The sequence below is a fragment of the Crocodylus siamensis genome, chromosome 4 (genome assembly GCF_052110815.1).
Source record: "Crocodylus siamensis isolate JL-2025a chromosome 4, ASM5211081v1, whole genome shotgun sequence".
Lineage (NCBI taxonomy): Eukaryota > Metazoa > Chordata > Crocodylia > Crocodylidae > Crocodylus > Crocodylus siamensis.
The window spans coordinates 152,296,615-152,323,054 of record NC_143398.1 but is presented as its reverse complement, the minus strand read 5'-3'; the positions used below and the strand labels follow the sequence as shown (position 1 = coordinate 152,323,054).

Below are 26,440 nucleotides of genomic sequence, written 5' to 3'. Positions count from 1 at the left end.
TGCCAGTGCAGATCAAGGGAAGCCCAGCACAACTCTAAGGCCAAATCACTGGCTTAATCTTTCTATATTTCTTGTGCAGTTAGGCCCTAACCAGAGCCCTGGATTAAGACCCTGCTTCCTGGGGGAATCAAAGTTCAAATCCTCACTCAGACTAGGCTTTTATATGTGGGGCTGTTGTCTACAGCAGATGGGATGTGATGGCACTGTGGTTGAGAGACATAACAGAGTTGCATGGCCTCGGTTATGCTACTGGTGTTTAATTAGTCTTGCTTGGCTCCAGGGGTGAGTTTGAGCCTTGCCCTGGACTCAAGATGAAGGCTGCCTCTAGGTGACCCAACATACATGGGCACCTAGTGACTGCACTGGGGAGTCAAAAGCATGGATGTGATGCTAGCCATGGCATTCCTGAGTGCTGTTGGCTGCTGGAGCTGGTGCCTTTCACCACATTCGCCTGATGGGCAGCTGGGCTTGGGCAGAGCTTTATTTTATAATAGGTCAGAGGTGAGTCCTCAGAACTGACCCCTCATCCCTGGAAAGATGTTGAACCCAAGTCTTATGGTTTGTGCGAGGGGCATGTGCCTGCTTGCCACACCTGACCTCTCCTCTCTCCTGGGCACAGGCGCCTACATTGCACACGAAACTGCATCCACATCCACCTCTTCATCTCCTTTATCTGCCGGGCTGTGAGTATCTTTGTGAAGGACGTGGTTCTGTATTCTGGCTTGTTGCCTGAGGACCTGGAGAAGATACACCTTGAAGATCTGGAGAGTGAGTTGGTCCCTGTGGCAGGACACCAGACCCAGCTGGCAAGTAGCTGAAGGAAGAGTAACTCCTCTTTTTCCCAGAGGATAATGACCAGGGGCTGGGAGTGGAGGGAAGTTAGGAGCCTTGGTGTGTTTCTGACCCTGGACTAAGGTGAAGTGCAGCACAGTTTCTGATTGCAACAGTAGCCAGGACAGCCCTGGGAAGACTTAGAGCAGCCCTGAGGGTGCCTGGGCTGTACTGCTGTAGGGTCATGCCAGGGATCGCAGAGGATCACTGACTAGTGCCACCCGATATTTGCTTGGGCCTGAGGGATTTCTCCCTGGCCTCAGGAGGTCCATTGCTCTGTTACAGGCTGGGGCAGGGGAAGTCTCTTCCTAGAAGGCAGAGATGTGGCAGGGTATATTTTTGCAAGACAGTGGTGTGGTGGGATGTAGCCCCCACGCTGATTTTGCAGGGACAGCATGGATTAGCCTCAGCAGCCTCCTTGCTCAGCAGCAAGCTGCCCTTCAGAACAGGTTTAAGACTGGCTCAGAGAGAGGAACAGATAGCTAAGCAGCCCTGGCATTTCTAGTTAAAAGAAGCACAGAACATGCATATTATCCCAAGAAAGCTATGACTACATAACTACGCTGAGATGACTTGGTAGTGACTGGGTTGCAGGCTCCTTTACCACATGTCCGTGCTGAGCACTGCTAAATGCCACGCTGGATCTGTGCAGTCCCCTCCCCATCTCAAAAGCCTCTTGGCAAGTAGGACCTTCTGTTCCCTCCTGGAAACTCCTTCCTTTATGTGAGCAGGAGACACATTCTCCAATGTAGAAAAGTGAAAGGTCAAAGCTAGAATAATGATCTTTAGGGATCCCAGGGGGTGATGCTGAAGTGCTCCTGTCCCTGACAATTCCTGTTCCTTCATGGCCACAGGTGGGCTGCAAGGTGGTGGTGACTCTTTTCCTCTATTTCCTGGCCACGAACCACTACTGGATCCTGGTGGAGGGTCTCTACCTGCACAGCTTAATCTTCATGGCCTTCCTCTCTAATAAGAACTACCTGTGGGCCCTCACCATCATTGGCTGGGGTAAGCACAGATCCCGCTCCATGAGCACAGGCCCCTGCCAATCAGACTATCAGGGAAGCTGATAGCTGTATCCCATACAATAGTAATTCTCAATCAGGGCTCTGTGGCACTTTGGGTTACCATGAGATCCTTTGAAGGGTGATACACAACATGTGAGCACTGCTAGGTGAGCAAACACCAACATATGATTCACCAGATAAACTCAAGTAGGAATCCATAGTGCTAAAACCATTCTGACCTGTTGTGATCTTTCTGATTTCTTTGGAATAGAGGAATTGCTTGATTATTTTTCTGTAATTAAAAAAATGAGTGAAAACTAAGAGCTGGCATTTTTTAATCAGTGCCATTAGTCTAGCAAGAGGGATGCCTGGAGGCTAAAGAACTTGAGAAATGCTGCCATGCAGTGTGCATGTCATGTAGTTAGGCTACTCTGCTTCTAGCCAGTAGATATTACTGCGTACTAACACCCAGGCATGGTTACATTGTGCAAAACTTACACTCCAACCCTGTTGCTTGCTCTGCTTCCCTTCAGGTCTCCCTGCTGTGTTTGTGTCTATCTGGGCCAGTGTCAGGGCCTCCCTGGCAGATACACAGTACGTACGTTCAATTTATTTTCTCAAGAAGTGTTTGGGTGGGGAGTGGGGGTGGGAAGGGGACTATTTGTTGGGCTGCCTAGTGGGGGTTGTAACTCTAGCTGTGGGATCAACCTTCTTCCACCCAGATCCATCTGAGACAAAGGTCAGGAGGAGACATAAACTGGATTTTATTCTCCACATTTATTTTGAGTTTCCGTCAACATTTTTTACTGGTTTCCTCAGATGCTGGGACCTCAGTGCTGGGAATCTGAAGTGGATATATCAAGTCCCTATCTTAGCAGCCATTGTGGTAAGACCCCTCTTGCTGAGCTGTCCTCACTCCAGTGCCAACTCCCCAAGTCTGTCCAAAAAACAACCACCTGGATCCCATAGAAATGGCACATTAGCTCCTCTTTCCATGGTAGTTCTCAGGCACTTACTAGAGCAAGGGTGGCCAACCTGTGTCATGCATGCCACAACTGGCATGGGCAGCTGCTGTGTGGCCTGCAACCCCCTGGTGTTTACTAAATGGCAATGCCTGGAGGGAGGCAGGGAGCACAGCCCTTTGTGGAAGAGGAGGGACAGGAGACTGCTGTGAGAGGTGAAGGTGTTAACCCCTCTCTGGCCCTCTAGCCAGTGAATTCAGGCATTAGTTCCTCACTCACCATATAAAACAGAGGTGGTTGTGGAACCAGGAAAGGGTTAACTTGGCTTTTGGCAGGGGCATCTCCTCTGGCAGCAGTGTCATCCCTCGGCTCTGTACAAGTGAAGGCTCAAGCCCCCCTGCCTCCATTCAGGCATCCCAGGGTGCAAGCTGTATCAGCCACACCACTGGGGAGTGGGGACCATAGTGGCACACCTCCCAAAACAGCTGGCCACCACCGAACAAGAGTATCCAGGCAACTGCCTGCTTTTCTGCCTCATATGGGTTATCTCCTGGGAGGTGCTGATTGTTGGGTCTCCCAAAAGGAGAGTGTTCACAGCCAGGTTTACAAAGGTATTTGGCACCTGGGAAATTTACAGCAGCACCTATCCTGCTTTAGCATCACAGTAAATCCCACACAGTGTCCTTGCCCTACCCACCTGACGCCTAAATAGCTTTGCATGTCTGGCCTTTAATCATATGCTTGCCGGAACAGGGCTAGAGAGCACAATGCCCTGGCAGGACAGAGCCCAGGTTCTCCACCTGGCAGTTTGGTGCCACAGTGCCCTGTGTTTAGAAGCCGGGTATGTGACACACATAGCCACCTGGAGAATATAATTGTGCTTTCACTTATACTTGAAACAGAGGCTGACTAGGACTCCAGCCCACAGGCTTTGGTTTCAAAATCCAAAACTTCTCCTAGAAATATCTTCAGGATCTTAGGAAAAGCGGGGAGGGTTTTCAAAGTTAAATCAGAAGGGATCGAGGGTGAGCTCTGTTCTGTGGGAACACGGGATGGGGAGTTTGTGGTGCAACTGCAATACACAGGATAAATGCTGTAGAAATCCCCTCCTCCCTCCCTGCCCTGCTCCCAGGGCTGGGTTCCCAAACATGGCACCATATGCTAAAGGCCCAGGGTAGCCAGCCACTCCAGGCAACATGATCCCAGCCAGAAAGCAGTCCCAGGAGAGGGGTATTTTCAGTGCTAATAATAATAAATATTGGAGCCTGGGTCCTGTGATCACACTGTGCAAAGGGAGTACCAAACACCCTTGTTCTGACCTGGCCACTTTCTGCACCCTGTTATCCTGGGGTAGGAATGCAACTTCTATTTTACCTTGCCAGTGTCCCCAAATCCATCTTGTGAGAACTTTTTACAAGTTGCCCTTATCTAGCAGGAAATTTGCTCAGCTGACCACACTCTAGGCCTGGCTGATAATGTGATTGTGGGCATATGTTGGCAGGTGAACTTCTTTCTTTTCCTCAACATTGTGAGAGTTCTGGCATCCAAGCTCTGGGAGACCAACACAGGGAAGTTGGACCCTCGGCAACAATACAGGTGGGCAGCTTGGTAAAGGGACAGGTTGCATAACCACAAGAGAATGAAGCCTTCTGCTTCTGGGTAGGAATAATTTCTGACTGGACCCTGGGGCAGAAGAGAGAAACTGTAATAACGCATGGTTCTTTTACATGGCCCAAGATCATCTCCTCCATCAGAGGTAGGGACAGCACTCCGGTCTCCTGAGTATCAGTACAGAGTTTTCACTGCTGCCCTGTGCAGGGTGGCATCCAGTCGCCAGCAAACGATACTGCAGGGGACATTTGACTTGAAGCCATGTCCGTTCTGTCATGTGGGTAACCAGAGTCAGTTTGGGGTAAGAGCAGGAGGGATCTTTCCAATGAGTCAGTTTTCCCCCTGAAGCTCAAGGCACTTTGTAACTTTCTGGTGTAGCAGTGGGATCAAATATCACTTGTTGAGACTGAGTACTGCAACCAGAGGCTTTTTTGTGTGTTATATTAAGTCCCAGCCTGACCCTCTTGCTTTGGGCTGGGAGCTCAGCATCTCTTCTGACACCACTAAGAAAAACCTGCTGGTGCTGGCAATCTTTTTTCCTGGTGAGTCCCTATTAAGCCAATGCCTTAGCAGCCCTGTGCCATTCCACTGAGATGCTGAATGCTCATAGGCATGAGAGATCCCAGGGCCTTTTCCCTAGAGTGTATGCCTCAGCAGCTTTTTCTAGACCCATCTCCCCACCACTCCCCTGGCAATTTCACCTTCCCTTTTTAGCCTGAATTGTTGTCTGCTGTGTGTGCAGTGTTGAATCATCTGCCGTGTTCTTCTGAGAGGTGGCTGCCTTTCAGAGGCCATTAAAGACCCAGGAAAGCCATCTTCTTGGAGGGAAGGCACTCTAGAGGCATGCGGTGGCAGTTGCTTTATCCAGGGTACTGTACTGTACTGTAATCCTGGCAGTGGCTGAAAAGCCAAGAACAGGAGGTTGTGGAAAAGCAGATGCACACTAACCCCCCTGGAATGATTTCGCCTCTCAGGAAGCTGCTGAAGTCCACCCTGGTGCTGATGCCGCTCTTTGGAGTCCATTATGTGGTGTTCATGGCAGTGCCCTACACGGACGTCTCTGGGGTCCTGTGGCAAATCCAGATGCACTATGAGATGCTCTTCAACTCCTCTCAGGTTTGTCCATGCTGGGAGGTGGGTCATGCCCAGCCCTCCTGCCCCAGCACAACCCAACTCTTGCTGTTTGGTTCTGGCAAGAACCAGTGTGGGACCACGTCTTCCTTTGCAAAATCCTCCTTTGTGAAAGCTCTTGGAGATCCACATGTGCGAAAACTTTGGCAGAGGTGGCTCCAGCTCAGCTTGCTCTGTGGGGCCCTGAAACTGGCCTTTGCTTTCCACATCTTCCCTTTTGCTGGCTGCTCTGCTGAGTCTGCCAAGCCATTCTGGGTAGCTCTGCTGGTTTTGAGCCTGGTTGTGGCTGGTTGCAGCTGCCCTGCATAGTATGGGGATGGCTGGTTCAGCTCAACAAGCTGTGAATGGGAACAGGCTGAGCAAGGCAATTCTTTCAGGGGAACCACTGCTGCCAAAACATGAGGGGCCGGGGAAGCAGGCTAGTCAAAGTGCCACAAGCTGAGCTGGCCTGGCTGCCAGTCACCTATCCCCACCTGGATCCAGCTGCCTGCTGGGCATGGCTGTTTGCTTTTAAGCTGCATCTCTTTCAGTTATGCGGTACTCAACAGGACAGATGCCCTGGGCTCCTAACTCCCTGTTCCTGGTTTGCCTGACCCTGCCTGCCAGGTCCTTGACTCCTCCAGATCCTGTCCTCCAATAGCCAGCTTTTTGCTTGTGGCTTAGCTTGGTTGTTGCCCATGTCCTGGTCCCATACAGCAATCACGGTCTGTTCCAACCTGGCTGGCTAGTGGCACTGTTCTGGATCCCTGCTCTCTGTTCCTGAGCCCCCTGCCTTATAGACCTCGCTGCCTGACACCCCTGCTCCTGTCTCCTAGTCTGGACCCTTGCTTCCCTGACCTTGCCTGTTCCTGATCCCCTGGGCTGTGACCCCAATGGGTCATGCTCTGACTGCCTATGTTTTGGTTGCACCCCCTAACACAAATGGGGATCAGGTTCACAATACACATAGAATAGGGGCTCAGGAGATGTGGTGCCTGATGCTCTGAACTCTCCCTCTGGGCCAAGTTGGGAGCTGCACTAGGCTCACATTAGGGGTTTCCAGTACTTCTGGGGGGCACAACCACAGAAACTAAATCCATGTCTCTCTCTTGCAGGGTTTCTTTGTGGCTTTCATCTATTGCTTTTGTAATGGGGAGGTGAGTGAGCAGGGCTCAGCCCTGCAGTGTAGTCTTGGGATTCAGGTGCATTTCTTACCCCTCCACATGGGAGCTCCGCCATCACTGTAGGAACTATGGAGCCAGGCACATATCTGCAAGCCCAGGTGCAGCCAGGGGCTTCCCTTGGTACTTTGAAGGAGGGAGGCCCTTCATACCTCATGGAACCTATTCTGAAGTAACTTGTGCAAAAACCCTTTTGATGGTCACATACCTCTGGCGAGAGGGATGGACCAGGACCTGCCTGACCCTGCACATGCACTGAGCTGCTGCCTGCCACACTTGGCCCTGGTTCTGAAGAACAGCACTCACCAACCTCCTTGCTGGCACTCTCAGGTCAGGGACTGAACTGTCAGGCCCAGAGGCTGAAGGATCCTTCTAGCCCTGATAGGTGGGTAGTGGAGAGTCAGGTTAGCCTGGAAGTCTAAGGGCTGTGCTCACTGCACTGTCTATACTGGGCCCAGTTCATATGAGTGGGACTAGTCCTTGGGTCATTAACCTGACGCCACATAGAAGCATGAAATTTGCTTCCCTGCTGAGCAAACACAAATGCCAAGCTGGCAGTCTTCAGCTCCCTGCCTGGGAACTTGCTTGACCACATCCCAGCCCTAGGCCTGCACCCAGAGTGGCCTTAGCCAAGCTCTTTGAGACAGATCCAGGCAGGTGCTGAGCACCTGCTTGGGTATGAGACCAGTGGGTGAAGAGGGCAGGTAGCTCCTCCTCCAGGATGCCCCCTACCTCCCAGGATCTGTCCCGTGCTGCACTGTGAAGTTCACTTGCATGGGAACACAGGCTTGGATTCTTCGCTGACCACCTGCCAGGCTTCCTGGTCACTGCCCCTATCTAGTCCACTCTCTCAATGCAGTATGCTAGGGAAATTCAAAGAGGTGAATGGAGCCCAGACTGGGGGATGTGGGCATGGGGTATGACTGAGGTAACAGCTGGGGGAATACCCACTTTCTGAAACCCACCCCTTATGGGTACCCCTAGAATCCCAATGCCACCCCAACCCTGATCGTGGAGCACTGTGGTGCTTGTGCCAAGAGAGCCTGGCTTCTGGGACCCAAGCAGTGCTTTCATCTTGTTACCAGGCTCTGACAAGCTGCGTCTCTCCCCCCAGGTTCAGGCAGAGATTAAGAAAGCCCATTTCCGGAGGAGCCTGGCACTGGATTTCAAGCAGAAAGCGCGCATCACCAGCACAGGAGGAAGCTGTTACTATGGTGGCCTAGTGTCACATGCCACCAACAGTGTCAGCATGAGCATTGCTGGCTGGGGAACAGCGGTGGCCGGGATACAGCAGAGCACCAAACACCACGGGCTGCCCCTATACGCACACACCAACCTGCCAGGGTTCATCCCAAGCTTGTCTGCCTCTGACAATTCCCTGCCTTCTCCAGCCAGAGAAGACACCCAGATGGTCTCTGGGGAGGGTACTAGGGACTTCATGTGCTCATCAGACCTGGTTCAAAGTCATTTCAGTCTGAACAAAGAGCTGGAAACCATGCTGTGAAGCATAATGCAAGCAAGTCTCCAACCAGACTTGGAAAGGAATTGGCTCTGAGACTATAGGACTGTGAGATGTTTTGCCTGGGGTTATTACTTAGTGATGCAGAGAGTGTGGGAAGGGAAAGGAAGCAGGAGCTGAATCTGGACTTCTGGCCTGTTAGCTTGAGTTTCTGGGGTGGATGGGACCAGGGAACTCACAGCACCATCTTAACTACCTGGGCCTAAAGAGGTGCGGCTGCTTCTGAACAGCTGAGGGGGAAAAGAAAAGTATCTCTGTAGCCCAGACAGTATCTGATCCAAACTTCTGCCTCCTTGGGTATGCAGTTGGGCTGTGGTGATGGTGACACCTGCATCCATAAGGCCCTGGATGGTCATGGGGAAACAATACCTTGCCCCATTTGCTCCAGTAAACCGTCTCTTGAGCTGCCACCGGCTCCAGCTTCCCAAAAGAATCCAAGCAGCTACTTCAGACGCGGCCTGTAGCAGTTGCTGAGCAGATCAAGTTGGCTCCTTCTGAGCAATTCTGAGCCACTTAACACCAATGAGCACAATGGCATCACACAGCCTGGGGAGCTGAAGTTAAGTGCACCTGCAGGATAAATGGTGTGGGAAAAGCAGTCCTGCAACTCAGGCAGCTACTAAGCTGGGTTATGAACTAGCCATTATAACTCAGGAAAGAGACCTTGGAGTCATTGTAGATAATTTGCTAAAACCATTAGTTTCATGTGCAGCAGTAAACAAAATAGCTGATAAAATGTTGGGCATCATTAAGGGAATTGGAAATGCAATGGAAAACATCATGTTATTACACAAATCCATAGTGTGCCCAGGTCTTGAATACTGTGGGCAGTTCTGGCATCTGCATCTCAAACAAGAATGTAGTAGAATTAGAAATATACAGAAAAGGGCAATCAAGATGATCAGAGGTACGGATCTGCTGCCATGCCAGGAGACACTAAAAAAGCTAGGACTCTTTTGTTTGGAGAAGAAAAGACAGAGAGGTGGGGGACATGATAGAGGTCTATAAAGCCATGCAAGATGCAAAGTGGCTAGGGAACTGTTATTCACCAAACCCCAGAAAACTGGAACTGAAATTAGCAGGAGATGAGCTTAACACAAACAAGAGAAAGCACTTTCTTAGGCAATGCACAGTTAATTTATTACCCCAGGAGGTTGTAGAGGCAGATAATATGGCCAGGTTCAAAAAAGGACTAGACAAGTTCATGGATGATAGTTCTATAATAGCTATTAAAAAGAACAGTTAGGGATGTATCCTCTGGCATCCCTAAGCCAATGATGGTGGTACAGGAAGGATATGACAGCATAAATCGCTCTAGATATGCTGTGTTCATATGCTTTCCCTCTATAACATCTATTACCATCAGAGACAGGATATTGGGTCTAGACTGACCGTTGGTCTGGCACAGTATGGCGCTGCTTGTGTTCTTGTTTGAGCAGATTATGAGACTACAAATCCCAGAATGCAAAGCACCTTCCTGATCAGAATAACCCAGCCATCAAAATGGGAGTACTATGAGCTGCAACCTATCTTTCAAACAAGCTGCACTTTCAGAACAAGGGCAGTGGGGTTGTGCTCCATCAGAGGAAAATTAAAGCACAACTCTTAAGATTCCCTCCCTTTAGCCAGAGGCCAGGGTGACAGCTGTGGTCACCCAAGCGCTGCCAGTCTAGAGGCTCCTGTGAAATGAACTGTTTGTTCTTGCCCTGAATCTTTGAACTACCCAAACTTTATATAAAAAACAACCAACCTCTAGGGTAGAAGGGGGAAGTGGAGCCTGTGACTATGGGCTGCAGAGCGGGATGGGGAAGTGTGTTGGAGTGGATGCTGTTAACACAAGTGTGGCTGGTGTGTTGTGGTAACTACAGAAGCAGCCAATACATGAGGAGGAGAGGAGGGGCAGAAGCAATCTCTAGCCATGTGCAGACAGACTGCCACATACTCTATCCTGCAGGTGCAGTGAGCACCATGTTTCCTGGTTAATCCTTGGCATTTTTTCTGCCATTGTCTGGGCCACATCTCTGATGAAACCCCTGCTACGTAAGGGTTTGTAGGCTGCAAAATGAATGACTGAGCCAGTCCCTGTAGCTCACATCCGTCTTTGAAGCCCCTTTCCCTGTAAGGAGACTAGATAGAAACTTAGGCACACAGATCTCTTGTACCTCTTTCTTCCACTACAGCAGCCTGGGCTGGCACCCTTAGCCCTGCACTGAGTGGAACAGGGCTTGTGCTAGCAGACTGGCCCGTATATTGGCCTCAGAGACTCCAAAGCACTGAGGTGCTCACTGTCCTGTTATTAAATGACAAATCACCTGGAAAGAGACTCAATCTTACACTTAGCAAGACCCACTCCAGAGCTCTGGCTACCAATCCCAGGCTAATGGGATACTGGTATCCTATAGGAGAATCCTGATAATGCTGTCAGCAAAGAGCCAAATGCAACCATGCATTTCTGCAGCCCTTTGCCAAAGCAGCAAGCATGCTCTAGATAATTAATGGACCAAGCAACACATGCCAGAGAGAAGGGTGCAAGGACTTGGCCACTGTGACCCAGCCTCTGAGCCAGGAACAGAAGTGAGGAGAATTAAGATTCTTTCCCCCCTGCCCTGAGGACAAGAACCACTGCCCTCCACAGCACCAAAATAAATATCTACTTCCTAAATTGATTTTCATCTGTGGCTCTTACCTGCGCTTTACAAATAGGGGAAACTGAGACCCAAAGAGTTGAAATGACTTGCCTTGGTCACTCATTAGGCCACCAGTGGAGGTGGGAAGAGAACCCAGCCTCTTGGGTTTCAGCCTAGACCTCTCTCCACTATGAAACGAGCACAAACACCCAACTCTAGAGTCAATCATGTGAGATTCACTGCTCCTTGAGAAATCCTGCTCTGTGCAATGCCCCAAGTTTAAGTTGAGAAAGAAAACAATGAACTTCCTTCCAATAAGCCCGGGAAGAAAGCCCAAATAAGGTGACTGGCTCCACTCCGCACAGAATATCTACCATGGTTAACTAACCCCCTTTACACCCTCCAATGAGCTTAGGGTCCATGTATTTGAATCACAGTGGTGTATGTTTTGTTGACACAACCATAGTCTGCTTCTCACTGACATCTATTGCAGTTTCCTTTAGCTGACCTATTGGCAAAATAATTGATTTAATCAAGGGAGCAATGGCCCTCAAATGCCATGTCACACTACATGTGTGGTCTACATGTGTTGGAGGTAGGGAAGAGAGGTGCCTGTGAGATTCCCCTCCAACAAGACCACATGCCTCTGGTAGGCAAAGTGTCCCATGGTCCAGGTGCTGGCTTTGCTGTTCTTCTCTCAAATTAGTGTCTCTCAAGACAACTTACTCTCCCTGTTGGATTTGCACACTAAAAACCAGCTGAAGGACAGGAAGGCGGAAGCGATGAGTGTCATGGTGCTGCTCGGATACCAAGGTGAATGATATCAGGCTTCATATTAATGGACTTGAGTATAGAGCGCATATTCGTACACTGACAAAATTCACAAATAAAACTAAACTTAAAGGAGCTGCAAGCTCCACCAGGGCAGACAAATAATCCAAAATCTCTTTAAATGGTTAGAGAGGGGAGCAGAATATAGAATGACAGAAAAAGCAATAAACATGAAATGCTCATGTTCGGAGACAAAAACCACAGTGAGAACAACTATCCACTGAGGTATTTCCTAGTGTGATGTGGCTGCCAATTACATATTAGCAGTATATTAGCAGACACATCAGAGAGAAGAATCCAATGATCTGTAACACTGTTGCAACTGCACCTGCAAACCACATTTGGTTCTTGGGACCAGTACCACATTCAAAGAGGAGATGGGGAAATGATCGAGGGCTTGGCCCACCAGGAAAGATAAGAGAATTCAAACAGGACAGCTTGAGGATAACTGTGAGATAACAAGGGAAAGCAGGGATGAACCAGAGGCAGAGCAGCATTCTGGCACCTGCTTTAGATGCAATACCACAATAACTACTGCTGTCACAAATCAAACCTCCATCATCTTGGAAGAGAGGTTCCTGGAGTGTTGGAAGTGATGGTGGCAACTGCGATGGTCCAGGGAATATGTGTTTTTATGGCTAGTATCTTTTATTGGACCACCTGCATGATTGGGATAGCTTTAAACAAGCTTTTGGGTATTCACAGTACCCTTCCTTAGGTCTTTTTGAAGGCATTATGGACCATTGGAACCTTCTCTTGCCTAAGGAAAGGTACTGCGAGACCTGCAAGTTGTCTAAATCTATCCCAACCATGCAGTTGGTCCAAAAAAAGACATCACCCACAAAACTCTTGCGCTTCAAGTTCCTGGAGAAGCTTGAGCAGGGCCTCCTATATTAGAACACCTGATCTCCTGGAAGGTTTAGCATGGCTAAGCACACTCTGCTCTCTGGAAAAAGTAACAGCCCCCTCATGGATCTAACATGGGCTTGTGAGCCGATATGTCTAGTTTCCTGGCATCACTGGGTATTTGTTTATTTAAATCTCAGAGGACTGGTAGCACAGAAACCAAGGTGAGGAATTTGATAGTTGGATCAGAAAAGCCAACCGGTGGGTGAAAGACGGAGAAGCTGAAGTCTCTGCCAACTCCATGGCTGGATCCTGTGCTAATACACTCCTGTCAGGCTACTCAGTGTAAGAGGAGGGGAGGTTGCGGATAGCAGTCGCCTGCCATGCAGTTGCAACTGTTTCTTTATGGCAGCAAGTACTGTTAGGGGAGTGAAATGATGGCAAGAGCCCCTGCACCTACCCATGAGCCCTCTCTGTCCAGTGGCCATCATGGATATTCAATTTTTGTTCTGCTGCACCTCTTCCATACAACTGAAACCTGGCAGAGCACAGGCCAGTGCCAAACACTCCATGTTTACACTCATGGTGTGGGGCTTTGAGGTTTTCACTGAGAGCTACTTCATGCAGCCACTTCATCACCAGCTCCCAGGCAGAGCTCCACAAAGGGGCCCAAGGTCAATGTTTCAGTTGTGTTTCTTTTGGTCACTTTTTGTTAGTGGTTAGGAGAAAGAGGAAAAAGCTCCCCAAATCAGTTTCTTGATTAAAAAAGGAGCTGGTAAGTAAAAGCTCAAACCTGAAGTTATCTTGAAGTCCTAAGTTGGATACTGAGGTGCACACATAAAACAGGGAAGTGAAAACCAGGACATTTGGGTTCTCCTTTCTGCTCTGCCAATGACTTGATACACGGCTTGGGCAAGTCACAGCTTCTGCACTTCAGTTTCCTCAGCTGTTAGAGACGCTGCCAACCTTCCCCACAGGGGCTCTGAAGGAAGTGTTTGTGAAATGATTTGCAATATTCTGGTGAAAGGTGCTGGAGAAAAAAATCCATCTCTTTTACTAAAAAACATGAGCTTGGAGGGGTGGGGGTACCATATACAAAGTCTGCAATTCTGTTAGGTCTCTTTCTGAAAAAACTGAATGTAATGAGCACAGAAACAAAAAAGGCACATTAGGTGTTGTATCCCAATAATAAAACATTTACTAGAGCAAGCAGAAAGTAAATGCACAGCTGATAAAGAAAACATCACAAGATCACAAAAACCTGACAGTTTCTGACACTTCTCCTTGTAGAAATAAGACAGGTGGGCATTGAACTGCTTCAGCTAAATATTTTTTTCTTACTGAGGGCAAAAGAAAAGTTAAAAAAAAACAGGTAATACACATGACAAATCAAGAGTTAAAACCAGTCAAGCGCGATTTTACATTTTGATTAGGTCTCTGAGACAGGGTGAATATCTGAGTCAGGTCATTTTGCCAGTCACTGTTCTGGGGTCCCCTAAAAGCTTTTCAGCTGTAGGCCCCTTAACTAACATATAAAATCTTCCCGTTAGTCTCATCTCCCAGGGCGAGGGCAGGGGACGCTGGCCCATGTTTAGTGTGACATATAGGAGAAGTTTTCCCTTTTGTCTGGGAAATGAACAAACCCTCTCACAACAGAGGGTAGAATAGGCACAGCAGAGACGCATGCTATGCAGGCTTCCAAGGTGAAGATTTTAGGTAAGAGGTCGTCTCATCAAAAATAAAAGCAGTGGGATCATTGTATTTGCTATTAACAGGATGGGGAATCGGGCCTATGCGAAATGTTGAATTATAGTAAGCTGGGCTAGACAAAACTCTTAACGCTGCCCAAAAAAGATCAACCCTCTCTCTGATCATTATCAATACACATGTATACATTCTTAATCAGGAGGTGAGCCTGAGACCAAATTATTTGGGCGGTAGAGGGGCTGGAAGGAAGGGAAGTGGTGGAGGGGCAGGGAAAATGAAGGAACAGATTAGAGAAAACTCACAGTATCGCACAAATTGCTGAAAAGTTAATGTCTAACAGGTGAGTCCTGAGCATCTTCAGATGGGCTGGGCTTGTAAATGTGTACACTGATTTAAAAACAAGCCAAAAACAAAACAAAAAACCCTTTAGACCTGTCTGGACAACAGTTTCTTAAATGTTTGCAGTGTGCAAAACAAATGACTGCTTTCTTGTTAACAGGATCTGGTTTTAAATCCAGCAGAAAGTCACATGAGCAATTAATTTTTAAAAGCAAAACCCAGGAAAGCTTTATAAAAATGATCTCTCTCTGACAATAGCATTGTGTGTACATGTCATTAGAGTGAAGCTGTCTACAGGCATACTGGCCTCGCCTCACACAGGAACTTGTATGGTTTCCTTCTCGCCCCCAGCTGCTCAGTAACCAGTTACCAAATACCAGGAAATCCTCCATAAAGAGACACCACCCCCTGCAGGGATTTTAAGTTGCAATTCACCCCCTTTTAACTGTCCCATCGACTCTTCTTGCGTTTTGGGGGCTCTGGGACAGCAAAACCATCTGACTTGTTGTCTCGGTTGCCACCTTCTTTTCTGTTCTCGCTGTTCTTGCTCTCGATGTTCCTGCTCTCATTGATCCTTCCTTCATTGCTATTCCGGGGGTCGCCACTATTCCTGGGGTCACCATTATTACGGCTGTCGCCGTGTCGGCTGCTGCCGCTTCCACCAGCAGAATGCCGGCTTTCACTGTGGCGATGGCTGTCCTCTGCCGCTTTCTCCTTGTAGAAATGTCGGCCGTCTCCATGGCGGTAACTATCACTGTGGCGGCCACCTCCATCTCCATGACGCTGACTGTCACTGTGGCGCCCACCTCCATCACTGTGGCGCGGACTGTCACTGTGGCGCCCGCTGCGGTTGTCACTGTATCTCTCTCTGCCACTACCAATGCCAGGGCCACCAATACCAGGGCTACCAATGCCAGGGCCACCAATACCAGGGCTACCAATGCCAGGGCCACCAATGCCAGGGCTACCAATGCCAGGGCCACCAATGCCAGGGCCACCTTCTCGGTTGTTGCTGCTGGTGTTCATGTTATTATATCCCTGAATCCCAATGGGTGGGAAGCTGGGGACGCTGCTCAGATTCCCGGCACTGGTGAACCCAGGGATCCCCTTTGCTGCAGCTGTAGCAAGCTGGCTCTCAGGATTTGCAGCACTCTGCTGTGCTGAATTCGTTGGTACTGAATTCAAACTCCCAGCACTGGTCCAGCCACTGGCACCAGCGGTGGAGCTACCACTTTTTTGGTTGTTCAGGCTGGCTGCAATGAAATGACTCTTATATTGGGACTGTAGGAAATAGAAAGAGTGTTTGTCAATATGAGGTACCAAAAGAACACACAAACATCATGCACACATGGCTCAGACCATGACTCCAGGGAGCTTCAAAACAAAAAAGGCTCCTAAAAGAAAGTTGGTCATTTAGAGATCCTAGTTTTGTGCTCCTGACCAAGGCAGTGTGCAAGTATGCACATCTGTGGGCAGTAGTTGCAAAGTAACTGCAGTACCATGGAGTGTGTACTTACAGACTTTAGTGAAGGGGTTGCCTTTATTTCAGAGTCTCTCACAACCGTAAGCATGTGAAGGTGCCAAATAATCTTACCAGAAGACAGGAGAGCAAAGGAGACTTCTACAACAGTGCAGGACAGGAGAGGGTTGGGCTTGGAGGAAGAGCCAGAAGGCAAGCGGGGGGATACTCGTAGTATAGCTGCATTGGTCAGGCTTGGTAGCAGAAAAGAGAGCACGGACATCAAAATGGACTATGGAATTTGGCTATTCAAGCACCCACGTGAGCAGTGGAGTTCATGGCTGTACCCACAGGGTGAGGGACATGAGGATGGTATGTCAACAACTAGTCCCCGAGACCAACCAAACTAGAGGCTTATCAGGGTTGAAGAACAACATTGTAACCACATAAAATGCAGGGAACTAAAGTTTCTATAGAAACACTAGCACTACCCAAGAGCACCGATGTCACACGATAGTAGAGCACATGTACCCTAAAGGAAAAAAAAAGAAGCTATAAGCTTAAGATATGGAAGATACAGGCATCAGGAACAAAAATGCTAATGTTTCCTTCCTGCGCTTTTCTCCAGAGTTTAATCTGTAGATCACAAGTAATTAAACTAACCTGAAATGCTGCTTTCATTGCAGACAGTCTGTCTCCCATTGCCCCAGTGGATGGCTTGTATGCCTCATAATTACTCATTACATTGCTGTTGTTCCCACGGTCCTGAGGTGAAAGCAAAAATGAAATTGAATAGTTTTACCCAACCAAACATACTTTTCACCTCATCTTATGTACAAGCTCAGGTACTGGATGTTTCTCTGCCCTTGTAGGATGTCTTTCACAGAAGATCACAGAGCCACTAATCAGCTCTGAAATGCAGGCAATTGCTACTGAGACTTTAACTGTGGTATAACAGAAGTACAGGCATGAAGTAAGTAGGAGTGCACTGATAAGAGATTTTTGGGGTCGATACCGATATTTAAGGAGGTGTTATCGGCCAATACCAACCCAATTTTCAATACACCACGGAGAGCTGCATGCATCTGGTAAATCTGTTGTGATGGAAGGGCAGAGGGGAGGGAAAGGGTGTGGGGGGGCAGATCAAGGCCCTCCGTGGTGAGGGAGGAGTGGAGCTGGGGTAGACGCTGCCCAGCCAGGGCAGGACAGGGCATGGGATAGAGCTGCAGCTTGATGGGTGGCATGGGGAGGGCAGCTCTCATTGCTGTATGCACCCCAGGAGGGCATGGGGGGCGTGTCCCCCAGATCTGTGCAGGGTGTGGGTGGGATGGACTGTGCTCAGGACAAACAGCGACAATGCTGGGAGGGGGCTATGGGGAGGGGGCTGCAGCCACCCCAAAATTCACCATAGCCCCACTTCCAGTAGCACCACCTAGCCCAGCCCCCTGCTGGGAAGAGCCCAATAGCTCTGGCCCTGGCCTGCAGCGGCAACCACCCCTCTGCCTCACACAGATCTGGAGGCACGTGCCCCCCCATTCCCCGGGGTCCGCACAGCGGCCGGAGTGCCTCCCCCCAGACCCCGCTTCGGATGAGCCATGGCACCATGCCGTGCCTCAACACCCGCTGGGCAGCACCTGCCCCATCCCCATTCCCCCCCTCACTGCAGGGGCCTTAATCCGCCCCCTCACACCTCTTCCCTCCCTCCTCCCCTTTCACCACAACAGACTTATCAGCTGCACGCAGCTCTCCATGCTGCCAGGCTGTGCTTTTCACCACCTACGTGCTACACTGCAGCTGGGCGCATGCACGGGCCATTTATCCACCAAATTATCAACCACATCAGGCCAATTTCTAATAAAGCCAAAGATTCCTATCTGGAGGTTTACTCATAAAACAGGAAAAGACATCCGGGGAAAAGTCTAATGTCAATGAGCAGAGATGGGCACAAATCCAGAGCAGAAGATTCCCTTTTAGATTCATCATTGCCCCTTAATAAGAACCAACAAGAGGGCAAAGTGAACTATTGCTGAGCAGGACATTTTTTCAATATTCTTACTGTTAAACTGTACCCAGTATCAGGTCAGCAGTAAGCAGTTTTTCTACTGCTAACAGGACTCTACTGACCATTTTCAAATGTTGTAATGCAATTCCACACAGTTTTAGGTGCCAAACACTTAATGTGCGGATGGCTTTCCAGACCAAGTAGATTCACAGTTACTGTGAAGGAATAGCTCTTGTCAGAGCACACAGTTTTTCTGAAATAGGTAATTGCTTTATGAGTCAAATTAGAATCAAGTCCTCCCCCTTCACCCCAAAGACCTATGATGTAACTCTAAACAAAGTCACCTGTGGCAACAAGGTGAGTGTGCAGCACAAGGAGCATTGTGTGAAATGCCTCTGAATCTTAGAAACAGAGTTTCAAAATTCTGAGATATTAAACCAAAATCAATTGAACCCCGTGTGGGGATGCTGTGAAGTTATCCTACCATAATTCAGGATTTTCAATGTGAAAGATGCCAGTTCTAAGTTTATCCAGTTTCAAAGCTATGAAAATATCTCCCAATTCCACTGTACTTACAGAATTTTCTGAGCCCAGGCCGGGGCGTTCACGGTATCCCAAGCCACCACCTCCAATGTTCAGCTTCTTGCCTTTTCCTCCCTTGAAACGGGATTTCCGGAACCAGGGGTTCTGCATGCAATAGAAGAAGGCTTTCTTAGATGTGAAAAAAATCCCCCCATTGGATTTATCAATTCACTCCACTGACTGACCAAGCAGTTTTTAAAACCCGGTGGATAAAAAGGTGCTGCAAAAACAGCATAAGGTTAGTAAGTTGTGGGTCTATGCCCATAAGCTATCTCCAGAGTTTTGTAAGAGATGGTTGCACCTGCTTGTTGGCAGGGTGTGCTGCAGCTGGGGCTGTGTGTAACTTTTCCCAGAGGGGCTGTGCTTAGAGCAGGCACCAGAAGCACTGGGAGGACGCTGCATCCGCCCCAAATTTAGCCTCCACTCCGCTCCCAGCTCTGCCACCCCAGCTCTTCCTGGCACATGGGTGGAGGCGGGGCATTGAGCGGCTGGGGGCGCTGGCGCTGGAAGCAGAGCAGCAGCAAAGTTTGGGCTGGATGCAGCATCCTCCCAGCAACATCTGTGCCCACTCTGATGCCAGCCCCTGCTGAGAAGCACCACACACAGTCCCAGCTGCAGCCCATCCAATGCAGATCTGGGGGGCACATGCCCTGCCCTGCCCCCTACCCCCAGGGTGCAAGCAGCAGCAGGAGCTGCCTCCCCTCCACAAGCAGCAGCTCCGCCTCCCCCCCACCCCAGCAGCGCTTGCCCCTGTCCCCTCCCTCATTACGGGGGGCACTGATCTGCACCCCCCGTGCCCCTTCCCTCCCCCTCCTTTTCCACTACAGCACAGGCATTTATCAGCCAAATTATTGGCCCCATCGGGCCAATATCCGATACAGTCAGGTTTCTTTATATCAGTACCAATCCGATATTGGACCGATGTATTGGTGCACCTCTAACAAATGGAGCATACATTCTGGTCCAGAGACTTCATGCCTCCTGTGAGAAAGCAAGCTCTCTCAAAAGCCATGGAAAAGGCAGAAGGCTAGACTTTGGAAGCACAGGTACTGAAAGCCGGGCCAACTTGATACCTGCCAAATGATGCAAGGTGGAAGCTACACGTCATGAACCAGTGCACTGGGAATCAAGAGGGCCCAGCAGACATAGAACTGAGATTACTCAGCTGAGGACACACATTTAGGTTGGTTTTACATTGACAGTGGCAAACACCCAATTCACCCCTTGCACAACCCTCTGAATGATCCTTTTAAGATCCACCAAAGGATCCTTCCCCCTAAAGACTTTTTTGTTTATACCTGCATTGCAAGGTCCAACAGCTCTTTGGAAACGTGCTGATTGGCACCTTCCAGATTTCTGACAAGATCACCAGCAAAATTACTGTCCTTGGGAGTCAGCAAAGTGTAGGCTACTCCCTTCTCGCCTGCTCTGCCTGTACGTCCAATTCTGTGGGTGTGGGTATCTATGTCCCGGGCCACATCATAATTGACCACAGTCTTAATAGAAGGAATATCCAAACCACGAGCTGCAACACAAAGTGACATGATGATTAATTTGATTACCCTGAATTACTATGAAGATGTCCCATTCAACCACTGTGCTCCACTTTACACAGTTTTAGTGAATTGAAGTTTTCCACTAGAACAAAATCCAAGCCAGTCTTCAGTAACAGCCAAAAGCCCTGGTTAACCAAAGTGTAGCAATATCCAGCCCACTGTAACAATTTTCATTCATTCCCAAATTAACAGGATAGTGGACAACAGAGGTTTTTTACTAGAAAATGCAGCAAATAAACACCATGATGTTTATTCAAATGTCCAGAACTCCTGCAAGAATATACAATGTCTGTACTGGCCAAGTTACCGGACAGTCAGCACTTCAGAAGGGAGAAGTTAACTTCCTTAGAATAAACTGGTGAGCACACCTCCCTCTACATAGTTTAATAATTTGAAAAGACTGAAACTTAGACCCATTTCCAGCAGTGTCTTGGAAATCATATGATTATTGTCCCTAAGTTGGTAATGGTCAACCCTTCTTATGTATGTGTGCACGCTGGAAAGGTCTATAACAAGTTATACATACAGCTGCATAAGCTGTGCTACTGAAGGCAGAGAGACTGCGTGTACATTAATTAGCATTAATCCTTTCCCTTCTCCAGTTCCCGTCATTCCAGGTCCTCAAAGAACTTCATAAATACTCTCTTACTAAGTATCAGGTGCTTGCTGGGAGGAAATTAATTGATTTCAGATGCAAAAACCAAGGTATAGAAAGTTTGAATGACTTAGCTGAGGTCACACATATCAACGGAACTGAATATAAGCCTTGATCCCTAAAACAAACTCCTGCCTTTGCTGCCTACCATAACAGTTGTCTCACTTGCTACGTATGGGCACAAACTGCCCTGTAGATAGAGCTGGCCATAACTTTTTTTTTTTTTTAAACCCAAACACCTAAAAGGTATTTTGGTGAAGCCAAAACGTTTGGGTGGTCAGGGAAGCCTGAATTGTGGGAGACCCATTTTCATGGCTCTAGGCTGTCTGATATGAAGTGATTTGGGGTGACTGCCTCCGACCACGTGCTTTTGGGGGGGGGGGGTGTCCCATGGAGCCAGGCAGAGCAGTGGCATCATGGAGCAAGGCGAAGCAGTGGCTCCATGTCCACCTGCTTGCTACCCCCCAACAAGCCAATGCTGCTGATGACGGTGGCAGCTTCTTTCGGTCTTGGATTGTGGCAGGGCCCTGAATAGACTGATTTGCCCTGGGCCCCGCACCCTGCTCGGGTTGCCTCTGCCCACAGCCTAGGCTGGTAGCCAGATTAGCAGCGGCATTCATTCATCCACTTTTCTCCTGAAACAGATATTTTCATAAAACCATCCAGAGGGTTTTGTTTTCACCTCTAATGTGAAGCAAAACCAAAATTAAAAAACCTGCAAGATGTTGTGAAATGGGATAGTTGTCTTCTCTGTCCACTCTACTTGTATATGATCCCACTAAAAAGTCTACCTGGAAGAAGACTTGTGTTAGCTGCAGACAACCACAGGGCAAGACTTCCTCCATGTTGCTCTCACTAGGTTTAAATGTTCATGTAGCAATACTTTCTTCCTCCACTGATTCATTAGCTGTTCTGTTGAGACGGCCAACTTGAGTATATTGCAATAAGAAATATGTTCCTTACCTGCCACATCAGTAGCAACCAGTATTGGGATTCCCTTTTTCTTAAATTCTGAAATGACTTTATTCCTTTCACTCTGGTCCATATCACCATGAAGGAGGCCTAGATTATGACCCTCCTGCTTGAGATTATTGGCTAGCTCTTCTGCATTTGCTTTCTTGGTGACAAACAGGAGAACACTCCCAGAAGAAGTGAACTCCACCAGGCGTCGAGTCAGCCAGTTCCATTTGGTAGGGCCAGAGAGGAAAATTTCTACAATCTGGGTAACATCTTCATTTGCCTGTTGGGAGGAGCATGAAGGCAAAGTTATCACCTTGCATGCTGAAGCAAGCATGAAGCAGACAAGGAACATGACGCAGGGATTCAGACTGGGGCAGTAGGCTGAAGTGGGTTCACTTGGAAAAGTTCCATTTCAATTTGTATTTGCTTCTCCTGCCTAACCCCTGAATACTTTATCTTAATGGTGCATAAAGGCAAGGATTAACTGACCTACTGTTCCATAAACCTGGGAAAACCAAAGGATACACTTTGCCATGATGCCTTTTAATGCCCTACACCAGGGTTTCTCAAACTTTGATACCATGACATCCCAGCAGCCAGCAGCTTAAAAGTGGTTTGCAAACTTCTTTTCGAAACCTCCCTAGAAGTGGTGGTGCAGGGAGCAGGGCCACTGCTGCACACCGCTTCCCTGTGGCTAAGTCGGCCACCAGGGGACCTCCCCCCACCCCAGCTGTTGACTGACCGGACATGGCATGGGAGCAGCACACAGTGGTGGCATGGAGTCCTGGATGGCGGCAACGGCCCTGCCCCCTGTGCCACCGCTTCTAGGGAGGGAAGAGAAGTTTGCGACCCACTTTTAAGTTGCTTGTGACCCCCCCACAGTTTGAGAACCTCTGCCCTACAGATTTAAAAGAGCATATTTGCTGTTTCCATCCAAACATGAGTGATTTTACTAACATCTAAAAGGGCCAGACTAAGAATAGGGACAAATGGACCTTTGCAGCTGCTCCAGAAAAAGGAAAGGGAAGAGTGTGCAGAACATGTTAGGGTATGTTACATCTGTCTGAGTCATACAAGTAAGCTACAACACCTTAACTTAGACCCTGAATGAGGCAGGGCTGAAGTTGAAGCAATTGTCCTAGACTGGTAATACTACAGGCTCATGCACATGTAACAGCTCCCCAAGCAGAAGCTTTCCTCTCTTTTGAGGCAGTTACAGATGTATATTTGTCCACAGTCCAAGCCAGCAATGGACCAGGGACAAGGCGATTATCTGGTCTAAGGATATTTAGCGGGGAGGCACTTATCAGAAAAATCACTTGTGCATAACCTGAAGAAGAAACCTCCAGGAACTATGACATCTCAGTTAAATCAGGGTAAAGCACCGTGTTTTTCAGGTTCAGGAGCTGAAAGACGGTGAACAACACTATTTTGGGCTCCTTAGAGTTTTCCTTAGTTGCATACATTTTGATATATAGCATCTCATACTTTCAAAACATAGTAGTAATTGTGCCCAAAAGAAACCAGAACATTCAACAACAGAAGTAAAACTGCCTGACAAATATCACAGGCTGCTTACAGACGTTAAAAAATAAAATAAAATAAAATAAAATTTAATTTAATTAAATTAAACAAACCCCCTGTGCTTTACCAGAAAAGCAGTGCATTAGGTTGACTTGGCTCCACAGCATCTCTATAGATCAGGCACTTCAGCAGGGCTTTTTGGCACTTATCTACAGCTGATTCAATCAGCTATTAAATAAAAGTGCCAAAAAGCCCTGCTGAAGTGCCTGATCTATAGAGACATTGGATGAGTCGGGTCCAACTACTGTGATGCCTCTTCTGGGTATGTGCTGGGCTTTTAAAGCTCTGTTCTTTTGGGTTTTTTTAACATCTGTAAGCAGCCAATATGACTTCTTTTCTCAAAATCAAAACACTTGCCTAGCGAGCTGAAAGCCCAAGGCCTAGATCAGCCATTAATTATTTTAGTAATATAACATAAGGTGTTATAAGTGATGCCATTTGAAGCAATACAGACAGGTTTCCCTTAGGGCATGACTGTTTTGAAAGTGACCTGTTAAATAATAAAATTCCTTAGCAATTTTCAAAGTGAATATATTACCTGCAAAATTTCTTCAGAACAGGTGTATACCTCTCACCTTACTGAACAATTTACCTAACATATAGCTCATATGCTGTCACCAAGCAAGACTGTAATAAGACTCCCCACATAAGCCAGCTGGAAGCCATTATATCAGTTTCATGAGCAGCCTTAATTGCAACATCTGTGCAAAAATTCAATTGATCATTTGTGGTTTCAAGGCAAAGGACAGGAATTTATCCATGCGATTCCCAGACTGACAGAAATAAAATTACTGAACTAGCACAGACAGAATTAAAATTACCTGTGCATCCCCCATTGATGGAATTAAATTAATTCTACCTTTTTTCTTAAAGTTGATTAGAAGAAAATTTGACCAAGTTTAGATGAGAGGGATCTAAACCTTTAGCATGACACCAGCCTTATGAGCTAAACATATTGTGACAATAAAAGACAGCACAGAACATTAAGCCCTGTTTCTATCTATGCTGAAGACAAAGCTCTCATCTGAGCAGCACTGCATTGTTAAATAGTATTCTGAGATAAGATACAGCAACTGGAACAGGATGCTATTATAGGTTTAATGCTAGTGTGCTTTTAATTGCACAACTGTAAACCACAGACAGGGGCATTTACACATGCTTGGTCTGGTGTAAGCTGTATTTGGAACATAAGTAAAATCAATAAAATAAACTGCAAACAACAGGTACACATTTAATTTAACAATCTGAGTAATCTTCTTTGTGGGGGTTCTTTGCCTTTAAAAAAAAAAAGAGTAAACATTATGACATCGGCATCGCTTCACCCATTGATAACAACTTCCATTACCGAGAGATTAAGAGTCATTGCTACAAAAACAGGCTAGAAACATGTAAAAACTTTTTTCCAAAATGAATAATTATTTGCTTTTTTATTCAAGAACACAAGCTATTTCATCACAGAACTCATCAAATTCATCCCAGCATTCTCCTTCAGAAACAAAGCTGTGAAATTACCTCTCCAATGTCTCCCTGCACCACTCGAATTGGGTCGATCAGGATATCTCTTGCCAATTTCTCAATTTTCTTTCGGAAAGTAGCACTGAACAAGAGAGCTATAAAGAAAAGAATATTTCAAGGCTGACTAAGTTCCCCTTCTACATGAAAACACTTTACAGGTCTTACGGATAGATTTTATAGAGAAGAAATATAAGAACAGTTCCAGGTAACAGGGATTCTAAGTTATATTCTATTTTTACCATACTGAAACCAAATATCCATCCAATCTCTTAGCAGAAATACACATCAAGCACATAGATTTAATAAGAACACACTAAATAGACAGGAAATGCTAAAAATAAGAGCATTTATTTGATTATCTGATAACATCATGAGAAAAGAATGTAACGGTGCTTCATACTCCTATGGTGGTTCTCATCAGAAGATCAAAGCACATTCACATATTAAATTAGTTAATCAAATCACCTTGGACTTCAGTACTTTACACAGGAGGGTTAAAAACTGAAGCCAATTTTCAAAAGTGCTCTGCATGCAGCAGCTGTTATTGAGGGTAATGAGAGCTGCTAAATGTTTTTAAAAATCTAGGCTTAAGTGATTTGTCTGAAATAACAGCATAATTCAGAGATGAGGAATTATGCAAAGAAAGAGGATCTCAGAGCCTTGGCTCCAGAACTCTTGACTTAAAACTACCAGATCACAAAATACCTCTTCTGAGTTTTTTTTCCTGCCCACGGTAGTTTTTTTGAAGCCTAGTTGTACTTACTTTGTCTGTCTGGACGCACATGGCTGGCAATCGATCTGACCTGGTATTCTATGAACGAGAAAAAGGAAGTCCATCATATAGAATTTAGCATAATTTTGTTAACCACTAGAAGGAAATTTAGTCAAGACTGCTGAGCATACAACAGATTACAAAAAAAAATTAAGAACTTGCCATAAGCTGAAGTCTAAAGAAGATTCCATTCCATTAAGCCCCACTGTAAAACTTGATGTTCAGAATAACAGCTCATTCCAATTACAGATAGGCAATTTTCAGACCAGATCATTAAAAAGATGGAAGAAAGACTAAATGCTTTATGTCAGACAGAATAGATACTTTGGTTCTGCTATGAGCATCTGTTTTCTTTATGTCACTGCTTGTAAAACAGCATTATAGTTTTTGAGGAGGTCTATTGATTTTCCATCCTAAGGATTAGCACTACCTGAGTGTAGAGCTAACATGGGATACAGGCCAAACACTGCTGCCAAAAATGAGGGTACCATGGAGGTCCAGTGCCCAAGGTCCTACCACTCCCAACTCCGAGTGATCCTAATACAAAAGTCAATGACTGGAGATGCTGGGGCATCCATCTCTGACTGGGATGAACAAGAAAAGAGATTCCATGCCTCGAAGTCCCAAAACAAAAGCAGAACAAATAAGAATTATTCCATAAGGTGTGTACTTTTTTTTAAAAGTCACATCAAGTCATACTTCCCAAATGATTATGAAGATGCACAAGTACAAAATGTTCTATTTACTATGTTATACATTTCTATTTATGATAGTCTTTTTTCAT

The 26,440-nt window shown here is 47.1% G+C and overlaps 2 protein-coding genes across 6 annotated transcripts in view; one reads left to right on the top strand and one right to left on the bottom strand.

Annotated features, from left to right (window-relative positions):
- The window catches only part of LOC149866793 (parathyroid hormone/parathyroid hormone-related peptide receptor-like), a 53,588-nt gene extending 42,730 nt beyond the window's left edge, over positions 1–10,858 (top strand). The window contains exons 6-13 of the mRNA XM_090041652.1: positions 620–806; positions 1,686–1,839; positions 2,372–2,432; positions 2,658–2,724; positions 4,302–4,396; positions 5,386–5,527; positions 6,637–6,678; positions 7,817–10,858. Of these exons, the coding sequence (XP_089897778.1) occupies positions 620–806; positions 1,686–1,839; positions 2,372–2,432; positions 2,658–2,724; positions 4,302–4,396; positions 5,386–5,527; positions 6,637–6,678; positions 7,817–8,206 (1,138 nt within the window). The 3' untranslated portion in view covers positions 8,207–10,858. The remainder of the gene's footprint in view (positions 1–619; positions 807–1,685; positions 1,840–2,371; positions 2,433–2,657; positions 2,725–4,301; positions 4,397–5,385; positions 5,528–6,636; positions 6,679–7,816) is intronic.
- Positions 10,859–13,698: 2,840 nt separating this feature from the next.
- Positions 13,699–26,440, bottom strand: part of DDX42 (DEAD-box helicase 42) — a 36,267-nt gene continuing 23,525 nt past the window's right edge. For all 5 annotated transcript variants that reach the window (XM_090044177.1, XM_090044176.1, XM_090044180.1 and 2 more), the window contains 7 exons: positions 25,648–25,695; positions 24,882–24,979; positions 21,789–22,065; positions 19,913–20,139; positions 18,609–18,719; positions 16,694–16,795; positions 13,699–15,852 (listed from right to left, as the gene is read on the bottom strand). In XM_090044177.1, the coding sequence (XP_089900303.1) occupies positions 15,013–15,852; positions 16,694–16,795; positions 18,609–18,719; positions 19,913–20,139; positions 21,789–22,065; positions 24,882–24,979; positions 25,648–25,695 (1,703 nt within the window). In that variant the 3' untranslated portion in view covers positions 13,699–15,012. The remainder of the gene's footprint in view (positions 15,853–16,693; positions 16,796–18,608; positions 18,720–19,912; positions 20,140–21,788; positions 22,066–24,881; positions 24,980–25,647; positions 25,696–26,440) is intronic.